Genomic DNA, 13,418 nt, shown 5'->3' with positions numbered 1-13,418 from the left:
TACACATTCCTCAGGAAAATACCATTACCTCCAAATCAAAACCTCCTTGATGCTTGGAAACAGGCATTTCACCTGCTTACTCTGCTCTCTAAGTGTGACAACGAGCACATAGCAGAGAATAAGGAGACAACAAAAAGAGAAGTATTTTTTAAAAAATTCGTTGGGCCAGCCAGTGTTTCACTCTGCAGACTCATCAAGCGCCTGATGGACATGTTTGTAAAGACTTGGATGGTCACTTTATTTGGAATGACAAACTCTCCGCTCCACATAATGAGGTCAGTGAAGCATCCAGAAAAGAAATGTATAATTTGGTGGCGTGCGTCTGTAAGCACAGCTCTGCCGTGGCTATTTAAGTTTAATGAAGCAGCTACTTTGCCGCTACACATTCTTAGTGAATAGCCTCCTTGGCGTGTTTTTGAAAACTTAAATGTTGCTGGTAATCATGTCCCAGCAATCTCCTTGGAGAGCCTTTGTGCCCTGTTCTCCGAAGAAATATGCAGCTTTTACATGTTAATGGTTTTGAAATTAGTCGTTTGCTCCGTTTTCATTGGAAAGGAAGGTCAGTGTGTGATTTCTTGCCTGTCTTCATTTTCTCTGAACATTCAGGATACTCTGAGTCAGTTCATCATGCATGCAGTGCACTGTCTGGTTATAGCATGCCTGAAAAGCCAGAGAAATGTTCTATCAAAGAGCGTTCCTATTCTCAGAGACTGTTCTTAAAATTCAAAGTCTGAAAATCTCACTCCGAGGGGAAAGTTCCTGCACAGGCCATTATTGCTATTTTTTCCCGTTTCAATCACCGACCGACTTGCATCGCCCATTCATTGGTCTCATTAGAGGAGGCCTTGCTCCCTGACTATGCAGCCCTTCACAGAAGGCTAAGGGACATTTTAGAGATCCTTTTTGAAGCAGATTTGCTCATGTAAAACTAAGGTCAGGCTTCTGAATCCTGGACCAGTGTTAATGATGTGCAACTCTGTGGGAGCAGAAAGACATCTAGCCATTCTATAGTTCTGCAATTTCATTCCCCCGAATTTATGGCATTAGGTGGTTTCCTCTGAATTAGCAAGTAGAACGATTGCTAGTGGAAAGGTGCTGTGTCCTCATGGCTCTGCAGCCCCAGAGAGGGTCTGGGGAACACTCTAGACTATTTGGTGGCCTGTACTTTTCCTTGGGAAACGTAAAATAAGACTTGGCCTGGCTGTACCCTGCACCACCAGAAACTTCCTAGGAATACCTAGTAAGTTCTCAAAAAAGATTTGTTTGGAGCCAGGCCTGATGGCCTAGTGATTAAAATTCAGCGCTGTCACTGCTTCAGTGGTCTGGGTTCATTTCCCAGTCACGGAACCATGCCACCTGTCTATCAGTTGCCATGCTGTGGCAGCGGCTCCTATAGAAGAACTGGAAGGACTTACAACTAGAATATACAACGAGAATATACAACCATGCACTGGGGCTTTGGGGAGGAAAAAACAAAAAGAGAGGAAGATTGGCAACAGATGTTAGCTCAGGGCAAATCTTTCCTTGCAAAAATAAATAAATAAATAAATATATATATATATATATTTATTTGAATGGATGAAAGAATGAATAAATGAATTTGCTTCTTTGATTTGCTTTGTTGAAACTCTGGTTGTGGAGGTGACACAGGACTCTTCCAGGACATTTTGGGACCTGAGGGTCCCACTTCTTAAAATCTCTGGAATTGTCATTAGGGTCAAATTTGGAAGTTCAGTCTTGCTCCAGACTGCTCCTGCAAGGGTGGGCCTGCTCAGACCACTGCCCAGGCAGCCTGCATGACCAGACAAGTGCCAGCCAGCACACACCCCCTTATGCTGTTGTTTCCACCTTTAAACCCCATAGGTAATGTTTATACCCAAATAGAGAGGCCAACATAACAGATTCCTCCCCTACACAGCCTTCTCATTCTAGATCTAAGAGATTAAAGTTGACCTGGCACTGAAAATACAGGCCTGAAAAGGCACTTGGGAGTGGCTTGTGTTTTATTTCCTAGTGTATTTATCATGTGCTAGATGAGCTAAGACAATGGTATCTGCTATAACAGATAGACCCAAGTGTCTCAAACATAATAGCAGGTTTTCATCATATATCTTTGTAAACATTTTCATGGAAGAGTGAAACCTGTGTTCAGGGATCTGGAGAAGATGGGGCTAGGGAGAATGCAGAGAAGCGTGTGTGCAAGGATGGGGCTCCCTTTGTGCTTCCCCACCAAGAGAGCTGGAGTGGTACAACGTCAGAGCTCAAGTGTGATCCGGAAGTAAAGCATGGTCAAAGTTGGCCAGCTGTGCGGGAAGATGGTTTTAAAAGACTGAAACGAGATGCAGCCCAGGCCAGAAAAAGAGCGGGAATTAAGGTTAACGTAGTAGTAAAATACAGCCTTCTCCGTACATGGCTCATTCCAATTTACAAAACATGTTCACATGAATTATCTTATTTTAGGCCTCACAAACAATCAGATGAGATGGCTCAGGAAGTATTAGTACCCTTATTTCAACTATGCAAGAAATCTCAGCGAAGTCTGAAAGGCTCAGTGATTTACCCTGTTGAGTGGTGAGCCAGGGTGGAGGATTGAATGTCCTCCCTCTGAGAACAGAGCTTTTTCCCACAACTCTGTGATCCACTTGGAGGTTCTGGGGCAGAGGAGACGCTGGGGGTGCTGAGGCAAGAGGGCTGCAGAGGTGAGCAGAGCTCGCTTCCCTTCCCCTCCCTCATGTCCCCTGGACACATCCTCATGATGCCAGCCATGTTCCCTTGGAAATCACTTACCAATGGCAGCCTGTTCAGAAATGCAGCAACGATTAGCTGCAGACCAGTTGGGTCCTTGCTTTTGTAAAACCTGAACTCTGTCCTTTAAGGGGGTCACAGTCTAACAGACAGGCCTTTTTATCTTCACAGTTGTCTAATCAGGCTTTCATTTATTTAGCCACTCCCTCCATTTTTGTCATCTCCCTCTCGTCCACCTAGTCCCACTCCTCCCACTGTGTGCAGCCGAATTTGTCCAGTGCCAAATCATGTTTTATTCTCAGCCTGAGAAAGAAATTAGACAAAAAGTGTTAAGCCTGGCCAACAAAGGACTTGTCCCACTAGTGCAATTTGAGGTTTCAAGTTTATGCAGACACCACTCCCTCCCAGCATTGTGGTTTTGTCCTGAGAAACCCCAGAAAGCAGAATTCTTGGATGGACTAGGAAGCTACTTTCCCACAAGAGCAGTGGTATTGATAAGAATGCGGTCAAATAGTGCTTGAAATTTCGCAGAAAGATCTGTGGAAGACCGGTGCTAGGCTGCAAACCCACAGCTCAGCTCTTTCAAGCATCCACAGCAACAGCCTGCTGTTTTCCCAGGTGGCTCTGAATGAGACAGGGAAATGCAGTGGGCCATTTGTCACTGCCCTGGCTGCGACATGTGCATGCCAATTGGTGCATGCAGCCAGCAGAGGCCCACTCCTGCCCCATGCCTGCATCTAGGCCTCTGTGCTTCCTTTTGGCTGAGGTTGGGGAGAGTATGCTCTCTCCTGTCCTCCTCCACCTGAGTAGATGGTTAGATCCACTCTTCTGGGGTTGCAACCAACTCAACCCTCCCCACCATGATCAAAGGTGCCCATGCTCTGTACAATCCCTCCCATCCCAATTTTGATTCAAGACATGGTCTTTTAGGAGTGTGAGGACTCATCATTGACATGCCAGTCTTAGTATCTCAAGGTTATTCTGGTGTGTGGTGGTCAGTGGATATGCTAGTGTGTTCTTCAGTGAGGGCTGGACTGGAGTATCATTTCAATCTGGTCTTAGGTTGAAGCAGGGTTCTACAGAGATGGCACGAGAGAAAGTGCCAGGGCTTGCTGGCAGGAAAAGGCAAGGTAGAGGTGCCTTTTGTTCCTTTGTGCCCAACTCAGTGTCCAGCACATGTTATGAATGGAATAAACTGATCAGATGGCTGATAACATCCCTTTTGCCTTTGAGAAGAAAAGCGGAATGAAGTATATCATCCAGAAGTGAAATTATAGATATAAAATAAGTTTAAAGGAAACTCTACTTCTAGAACTGTTTTAAGGGCATTTTATTGCAGATTTAGGTCATATATTAGAACTACTTCCTTTGATGAGGACTTAATCTAGGATATAAGTGAATGAACTTGGGGACATTATGTGCCTGAGTGACAGTCCCTTCACTCAGGGTTGCCTAACTGCTGACAGCCTTGGTCTCATTTTCACACTCTGTGCACCCTTCCCCTCCTCCTTCCAGTTCTATCCTGGGGAGGGAGCATTTGGCCCTCTGAGTTGGAGTTATGCAAACCCCGAAAATAGACTCTCAGAGTGCACCCAGACATAATGATTCCATGCAGCAAGAAGGTCACTGTGTCTGCTTTTCCTGCCAACACACCCCTGGCTCTTAATCTATGGCTGCCTTGTGAAGCAAGAGAGCTGTGCCAGGAAGTTGCACTTTGACTACGAGGCATTATGAGAATTTAAAATCATGTCAATGGGGTTTTATAAGGGCAGACCAGGGGAGGGGAATTGGACATAGTTTTAGAAGATGGTCTTTGAACATCCTCTTGTTCTGTGGCCTGAGAGCTACCATAACTCAGTTTAAGGGGAAAAAAAAAAAAGCTATCAGACCCCAGCTACAAATCAGCTCCACCCTGCCAACCCTGCCAAAAATTTAAAAAATATCCACCCAAAAAGTTTACTGTAGTTATCCAAGTGGTGGGGTGATGTGTGAGTTTTATTGTTTTCTTTGTGCTTTTCTGTTCTTTCTATAACATATCCTTCTTGCTTTTACAATGTAAAAAAAGCAACAAATTCTATTTAAAAAGCATAACTCTCCCAGCTAATTGTTTGTGCTCCTTGAATGCTCGGTACCTGGTGGTTGAGACGCCCACCAGAGTTGTGACAATGGTATGGGAGGGGCAGCCCTGCCTCTGCCCCTGCCAGGTTCCAGAGGGCTCCTGGGAGGGGCCAGACCACAGACTCGGAAAGGACTTGTGGCAGCCAAGGAGGACAGGAGAGGGAGCGTGCTGGAACGAGGCCAGCCGGAGGCCTCAGCGGCTAGGAGGGGATTCTGTTCCCATCCAGTCGTCTCCGACAGTTAGACCTTTTGACATGTGCTTGTTGGGAGGGACAGTGTCAGCTCAAGTTCATCTGGAAACACTGTGTTCTCATCCTGAGAATGTCCAGTTGATGCACATTGTTCTGGAAGTTGGGAAGATCCTGTTTTCCAGACCTGTAGGAGTCAAGTAAAATGTAATAAGTAGAGACAAATATCTGGGAGAAAACAACCCTTTGAGGAATTCCAAAAATCCTCTTGGGGTTGGGGGACAGCTTTATTTAGACTCGGGGCCTTGACCACTCAGACCGGTCATTGACATGAACTCAGTCCATCAGCCAATCCTCTACTGAGCCCAGGCTGTGTCTGGCTCAGGAGATTGAGGTGAGCAGGCTGGGCAGAAACGGCCCTTATGGATCATGAAACTGTGTCTTCTCACCTTTATTTATTTATTTATTATTTTTTTGTGTGTGAGAGGAAGATCAGCCCTGAGCTAACAGCCATGCTAATCCTCCTCTTTTTGCTAAGGAAGACCGGCTCTGAGCTAACATCTATTGCCAATCCTCCTCCGTTTTTTCCCCAAAGCCCCAGTAGATAGTTGCATGTCATAGTTGCACATCCTTCTAGTTGCTGTATGTGGGACGCGGCCTCAGCATGGCCAGAGAAGCGGTGTGTTGATGCGTGCCCGGGATCCGAACCCGGGCCGCCAGTAGCGGAACACATGCACTTAACCGCTAAGCCACGGGGCTGGCCCTCTTCTCACCTTTAGACATAAATAATTCCTCCTGCCAGTTTCTATAAAGGCCTCTATTTCTTATGCATCATATGCAGACCTATTATTGGATGCAGTGGGGTTCCTCACTCCAGTGGTTCTGAATGCTTTGAACTTGAGATCAAGTTCAAGCCCATACTACACAGATTGGGAACAGAATTCCTTGCAATCTGTATAATAGACTGTATGTCAGGGAGGTAAGCCCCTTATTAAGAGTGGATTATTTTTAGTAGGTGGTAGAGATCTCGTGATTTCCTTGCTTTTTCCTGTGTGTTTCCCTGTGATGATGCGGTTTCCTCTAATATATTTATTGTAATGTCCGTTAGGAAAAAGTACAGCAAGCTCATCAAACTCGTCATTTCCTGAATAACTTGAAGACAACGCTAAGATAGGTTAAGTTTTTAAAGAAAGTTAATTTTCAAGATGTATTAAGTAGATAATTGTATTATGGGACACAGATATGCAAAAGTCAGAAAGGTGGTACATTAATTGAATGATTCCTGTTTGATAAATATTGTCCTAGAAGGCGCTACTTGGCCAAATTCGTTGTTTTTTTCTTTCTTTCTCTCTCTTTTTTAAATCTTAGTATCCCAGAATGAAGCTGCATGGAGAATAAATTGCTTACAAGAAAAAAGTGTTGTGAACAGTTTTAATAATGAGTCTAGTAACTTTTAGAGAGTGTCAACAAAGACTTATTGCTTCCCTGACACAGAGCAGGAGAACTGCTTCTCTTCTCTTCAGATCTGGCTTCAGAGCCATCATTCCCTCCCCTCTCCGAGAGCAGAGATCCTAAATGTTTATGTACACTCACATGCTTGCTGTCTTGTTCATAACCGGGACCGCTGTTTCTTGTGGGCTGTGTGTGTGCGCGCGTGCATATTAAATGGTAACAAGATAATGTGCCACGTCTAGGCTACACCTGTTATTTATATTAAATAATGACATGATGTTGGTGGCCTGTAATTCTCCATTTTCTGTTAACCACCCTGCCCAAGTAAACTGTTTTCTGATCTCTCTTAGATGGAAATCCTGTATGAATGTGGAAGCCATTAGCAAAGTAATTGCTGTCTGTTACCATGACAACCAGCCGCTGCAGTCACCTGCCCGAAGTGCTGCCAGACTGCACCAGCTCAGCTGCGCCCGTGGTGAAGACTGTGGAGGATTGTGGCAGCCTAGTGAATGGGCAGCCACAGTATGTCATGCAAGTTTCAGCCAAGGACGGGCAGCTGCTGTCAACTGTAGTGCGGACTCTTGCCACCCAGAGGTAGTACCACAATTAAAATAAATGAATCTGTAATTGATCCAGAGGACTCTGTCAGATGGAAAATGCTAAAGGAAATGTAATTAGTGCTCAGGTCTTTGTGTCAGGTGAGAGGAGGTGCTGGGGAAAAAAAAGACTACACAGGTTCTATCACTGCTGTTTCTATAGCAATGGGGTGTAATGCTAAAATTCACGTTGTTGAGTTTTCCACTTAAAGTCACACGTGCAGAGAGCCGGGGGGGAAGGATCCCACAAGACGCAGGGTCGCTTGCTTTACATTTGTTATTTTGACACTGCTGCGGTGATTACACTCTGGTTGTCTCCAGGCGCTAACAAAGTAGCCCTTTGTTAGAATAGAATAAAGAAGGCACCTGATTCCAGGCGACTGAGCCAAAGTGATTGGATTTGTGGGCAAAACTTTTCAAGTGACATTCCTGGCGTACATGCTAATCAGCACCGCCTGATGGGAGCGCTGTCCAGGACCACTTCCCCGGGCGAGTCTCTTCCCTCACACATCCGCACTTGGGGGCCTCTTCTCTTGCCCCTTCCTTTCCTTCCCATGGGCCCCCACCCCTGGTCCTTCATATACACCCTGCCCTGTGAAGTACAATTGTTAAAACCCCCACAGCTTATCTCTCCTGAGTGATGAAGCAAAGCAAGGCTGAAGGCTCTGAACAGCCTGGAGACGGCTCATCCAGGCGGGGACTTTGTCCCCGGAGGTCTCCTCTTGGGCTGTTGCTGCCCAATGGCAGATTGAGGGCTACAGGCTTCCCGGCCAATAGGTGCTCCTTGGCTTCTCCAGCTTTCTTTCAGCATGGGTAAGAGGGACTTTGACCTATGAATGTAAAATGTATATCAACACTGGACTTGCCCCCAGATATCACTGACACTTCGGACCCTGAAACTTAGAGTCGGTCACTCACACCTTGACCGCTTACCTTGGTCTGAGCAAGTCAGCTAACCCTGTGGTGCAGTAGAGGCCCACGGATCCATACATGCGCCTACAGAAGCACTACTGGTGGCATCACAGCATTTTCTATTGCCACCAGCCTGGAGGTGGTAGCCCCAGACGTGGCCTCACACACCCATGCATGTTGTAAACATTATCCATGTGCCTTCTACTTTCAATCTGTGCCACTATTGCACCGGGGAGAAATAGAAAAAGTCAGTACTGTGTGTATTTTTCCACCTCTTGAAAAGCTTCTAACAGTTGGTTAGGACTCAGAGTACGATGAGGCAGTGAGCATCATCACTCATCTGTGAACTGAGACAGATAGCTGCATGTGCACCCATCACCCTTGCAGCCCTCAGACACCTCATTTGATCAGGAAGAACAAGCTGCAGAGCTGAAATGACTGAGACCTGTGAGCCAATGTGTGTGTTTGTTTGTTAGGCATTTTTACATGTTCTCCTACCGTGTAGTAATGTAAACCAGAAGTTTTAGACTTTTACATGCATTGGGCTCAATGTGAATGAAGGAGGCCAGGAATAACGAGGAAAAAAAGTCAACTCTTTAAACTTTCTTTTCCCGCCCCTGAGCATGAGTAGGTCTTTTGGGCGAGTGGGAAGGAGATCCCTTCCTCTTTTAATCCCCCTTTAGCCTCCACTCATTCCCGGGATCATCCCCAGAAAGGCCTTTGGGAAACAGCAGTGTTTCCATGGCTGTTTCCATTTGGACCAAATATGGTGTCAAAGACAGTGGTGGGCAGGAGCCTGGGTCATGGTCATCTTTGGGGGATGGGCAGAGGCAGGGCAGGGCGGGTAAAGAGTCTGGTCCTCGAGTTGGCACATTCAGTGATGTTGTATTTTAAAATCTAAGGCCCAGTAAAGGACAGCTTGAGCAATATAAGATGACATCGGTCAGGGAGGGATAATCCTCTTGCAGGACACAGTATCCATTGAGAAGTGAGGCCATCTCAGTTTGAGCCTTCCATTGGCCACTGACTTATGTGATGAGGGCCATGTTAGCTGATTTTCCCTGACCTGAGTTCTTCTACGAGTGAAAATGGTTAGCATTAACTAGGCATACTACACGCTATTCCCTATTGTAAGCTTCTAATCTGACTTTTTTCATCCTCACAGTCACCATATAAGGAAGGCACCCTTCTTTGTGCCCATTTTAGAGATGAGGAAAGTAAAGTACAGAGAGATGATGTTCCTTGCGCAAAGTTAGCCAGCTGGTAAGCAGCAGGGCTGAGGTTCGAGCCCAGGCAGCTGGATTCCAGAGCCTGTCTCAGGAACCACTATGCTGTGTGCCTTCACGAAACGTGCAGAGGTATCTTTTCCAAACTGAAGGCAGAGCTCTAGATGCAGCCCGCCTCGGCAGGACGTACTCACTTGCAGATTAGTGTCCTTAGCGTCCCAGAGAGCATCCTAGGAAAGCTCGAAGGACAGACCTGCCACTCAGCTTTGTGATCTGGCTCAGACTGCAGTTCTGTGTGGCGGCTTCAGTGTTGGCTGCCAGTTAACATCCCTCCTCTTATTCTCCCACCCTATTGAAAGGAACCTCTAGGGTATTCAAAAGTGTTCTGGCCTGGTTCAAAAGATGCAGTTTGTCTAGAAACTACAGTTGGTGTCATTTCAAAACAATTTCTGTTCTTAATGGTGAGGGATGCTTTTTATTTTTTGATTGGTAGTTTGCCTGAACTACATCTAGGTCCAAGGCAAAAATAACACACTCCTCATTTTCACTCACTTCTGGCCCTGGGCCACAGCAGCTGCTTTGCTCTTGGCCACTCCCTGTTTCTTTGTATTGGGAGAAGTAGATGCCCAAGGACCCGGGCACTGGCCCCCACTGCCAAGTGCAAGTATAGATGGAGGGTTTTAAAGCAGGTGTCTGTTCTGAGCAGTTGCGCTGGGAAGGGTCCAAAGGACACAGAGCCAGAGGACCATCCGTGTGGCGGTGGTTTCCAGCCCAGTGACCAGCAGATGCCCCTCCTTCTCTTGCAGCCCCTTCAATGACCGGCCGATGTGCAGGATCTGCCACGAGGGCAGCAGCCAAGAGGACTTGCTCTCTCCATGTGAATGTACGGGGACCTTGGGGACAATTCACCGGAGCTGCCTGGAGCATTGGCTGTCGTCCTCAAACACCAGTTACTGTGAACTCTGCCACTTCAGGTTTGCAGTCGAGCGCAAACCCAGGCCGTTAGTGGAGGTCAGTAATTGGGGCACGTCCTGAAAACTTAGCTCTAATGAGCAAATGATGTCTGCTTTTATGCCTAGATCACAAACCTTGTGCAGCTTCACTGAAGCACAGTAATAGCTCTGTGTGAGTGTGTGTGTGTGTTTGTGTGCACACGTGAGCATATGCGTGACGCAGAGTGCTCACCTAGCTCACTCAGGAGCCAACAGTAGAAAGGTGACCTCCGTGAGGTGGAGACAAGAGAGTAGAAGAAATCCGTGTGAGGAGAAAGGGGAAGTTTAGAGACTTGATCTCCGTTTTTCCATCCCTGTGAAGTGAAGCAAACAGATGAAACACTTTTCTCTTTGCACACCATCTGCCCACCTTGGAGCAACAGATAAATGGGCATTTGAGTTGCATATTCTGAGAGGTCTTTATGAAAAAATATAGCTGCATAGTATAATGGGTACAGACCCAGACTTCCTGGGTTTGAATAGTTCTGTGACCTTAGGTAAGTTACTTCACCTCTTGGAATTACGATGAGAATTCAATGAGCTAATATTTATAAAGCACTTAGAATACCAGGTACCACAGGCAACTGTTTGAATAAAAAAATATCTCCTAGGAAATTATATACAAGCTTTTTTCAGCTAATAGCCTGGTATTGGAATCTCTTTTCTTAAAAGTGGTGCTGTCAACCCAGCCATTAAAATGGCAGGACATTCTCTTTCATGTTTTAGGAGTCACATGATTCTTCTTTAGACCCAGGGTCTGGTCTTGTATTAGCTTGGAGAGTTGCAAAAAAACCATTAGGTTATTTTTGCTCTTTCTCCTACCCTCAACTTCTACTAGTCAATTAAAAATTGGATATTGGCAGCAATAAATATTCTAATACATTATGAGCCAGAGCTAGTTGAAAGAGACCAAGACGTTGTGCCTACAATCCAGACCTGCGGGTAACCCCTTCCTTATTTCAGCAGCTGACCTGGTGAAACTCTGGCATTCAACTAGAGAGGGAAATCAAGAACCCCTTCTCAGAGACTATTTATAACAGTGCGTTAGCGCCTTGGCACTGAGGCTCTGGAGACCTCTGCATATACCTTCTCTTGGTTTTGACCTTGACAATTTAATCAGGACCTGTAACTGGGGCCTGTTTTAACTATGACTTGCTTGCCAAGTGGCACAAAATTTATTTGACTTGCCTCAATAAACGCTACGCTTTTTTAAGAGTCTGGATCAAGTGACCTCTTAATTGAGCTGTCTTGCTGCTTGACATCCACTTTCAGAAATTCATATTTGTAGAGTACCCATCAAGGAGTTGGCCCTATGCCACATTCACTGGGATTAAATTTCAGAACTTTTCTGCAGAAGGAGAAGTATAATTAAATAATAAATAAAGGAGATGAAGATTTCTCAATCCCAATGGCAAAAGTTAAAAAGAGGCCTATTTCTCCTTTCCAGAAACTTTTTGGAACCTCCCCAAGTTGATATTGCAGCTTCTTCAGGGAGTCTGACTTCCCAGAGTAAGGAAACCCTGCTTTAGATGGGCTGCATCCAGTGGTCTTCTTTACTAGGATCTCCCCAGTAAACAAGACTTTTGCTCTGTAAAACCCCAAGTGCATGTGTGCATAATACGTAACAAAGGAGGGTGTGTGTGTGTGTGCATACACGCAAGTGGAAAAGCACATGTACACACACCTGCACACACCTTAGTTTTTCTCCAGTAACACGCATGTGTCAAATCACCCAGTGAACCCTTTCCAGCGCAGAGAGGTTCTTCAGAGTTGCTTATGTTGGGCCACAGACAGACTCCAGGATCTTCGTCAACAGTGATTAAACAAGGAAACGAGTCAAATGACCTTGAGAATGTGTGAGGTACTCTGCAAGATTTAGGGCCTCGCCTACAAAAACTTCACCCAAACGGTCACCGGTGGTGAAATTTTCATTGCACAAATGGAATGTGACATTTTTCAGAGTTAATGATGATTGAACAAGTTGAAAGTGAAAGGCAAACCTTCTCAAGCTGGGGGAGGCTGGCCGTTTGATCATCCCATGGCCAGATGAACTTGCTGTTTGACTACAAGCAATAAAAAGAAGTTGTCTTTGGTTTCTCAGCTAGAGGACAAATGAGAACCAGGTGCAGGCAGATTTTTAAACAAATGACATTATTAATTGACTTTTGCCGCTTACCAAAGGGCAGGTTTATTCACAGTGAGCATTGCTTCTCGGTATGTTTACCTCGAGATAAACATGAATCTTTTTGGTAAATGAGTAAAACCTGCTTATTTGGGTTAAGCATTAGGAGTATTGTTACTTCATTTCTTGTTTTCGCTCTTTTAATTGCTTTAATCGTTACTTTATTTACCAGTTGGATCTGTCTTCTCATTAAAGCAAGAAAATTCCATAACATTTAATTTCAAAATCGATGTGATAATAATAGCTCCTGTTGCTAGAGGAAGCATTTGAAAAAGTCATTTATAAATTTTATTTGTCAGCCTCCAGACGTTAACATTGGTTAGAATTACTTGAACACCTCAGACTCCCACTCTTCAGTAAACTCTCTCTGCCCTTCATTCAGCACAGCCCTTCACCCTCCTTAACACCACTGTTCTGAAGACACTTCCCCGTCGCTTCCTCTCCTGCACTCTGCAGCCAGCAGTTGGGTGTTCATTTTTAATTGTTTAGAAATGCAGGGCTGTTGTCTACACACAGGCTGCTACATAAAGTCTTTCCTCTCTCTCCCAGCAGAAGGGCGAAATCAGTGGGTTGGTTTTTATGAGCACCTCCAAATTGAGCATCACCTTCTCGCTTTACCAGTGACCATTTGGGTGACCTGGCTCAGTTTCTTGGAGCTACAGTACAGAGAAGAATGAGCTAGGTGTTCTCCCTGATATCTTTGGTCTCTATTAGGCTCTCTAAGGCTAAAGGTCCAAGGCTAAAGATTCTGTCCAAAAAAAAAATGCATTCTGCCCTTAAAATGAGTGCCTTGTATGGTATGTAATTTATACCTCAATAAGTTGATTGTGTGTGTGTGTGTGTGTGTGTGTGTGTGTGTGTGTATCTACTTATCTACCTACCTATATGGCCAGACTAGATCTTTTAGTCCCTTTTGGTAAGTTCCTCACCAATTTGATACCTTAAATATTTTCTTGATGTTAAGTAAGCCAGTAGAATGAGAGCTGGTTTCAACCCAAGAGAACTAC

The 13,418-nt window shown here is 45.2% G+C and overlaps 1 protein-coding gene across 1 annotated transcript in view; it reads left to right on the top strand.

The window, feature by feature from the left end:
- The window catches only part of MARCHF3 (membrane associated ring-CH-type finger 3), a 142,998-nt gene that overhangs the window by 94,414 nt on the left and 35,166 nt on the right, over positions 1–13,418 (top strand). The window contains exons 2-3 of the mRNA XM_058539705.1: positions 6,854–7,097; positions 10,044–10,248. Of these exons, the coding sequence (XP_058395688.1) occupies positions 6,910–7,097; positions 10,044–10,248 (393 nt within the window). The 5' untranslated portion in view covers positions 6,854–6,909. The remainder of the gene's footprint in view (positions 1–6,853; positions 7,098–10,043; positions 10,249–13,418) is intronic.

The sequence above is a fragment of the Diceros bicornis genome, chromosome 1 (genome assembly GCF_020826845.1).
Source record: "Diceros bicornis minor isolate mBicDic1 chromosome 1, mDicBic1.mat.cur, whole genome shotgun sequence".
Taxonomy (NCBI): Eukaryota; Metazoa; Chordata; class Mammalia; order Perissodactyla; family Rhinocerotidae; genus Diceros; species Diceros bicornis.
This window is presented reverse-complemented; position numbering and strand designations above follow the sequence as displayed.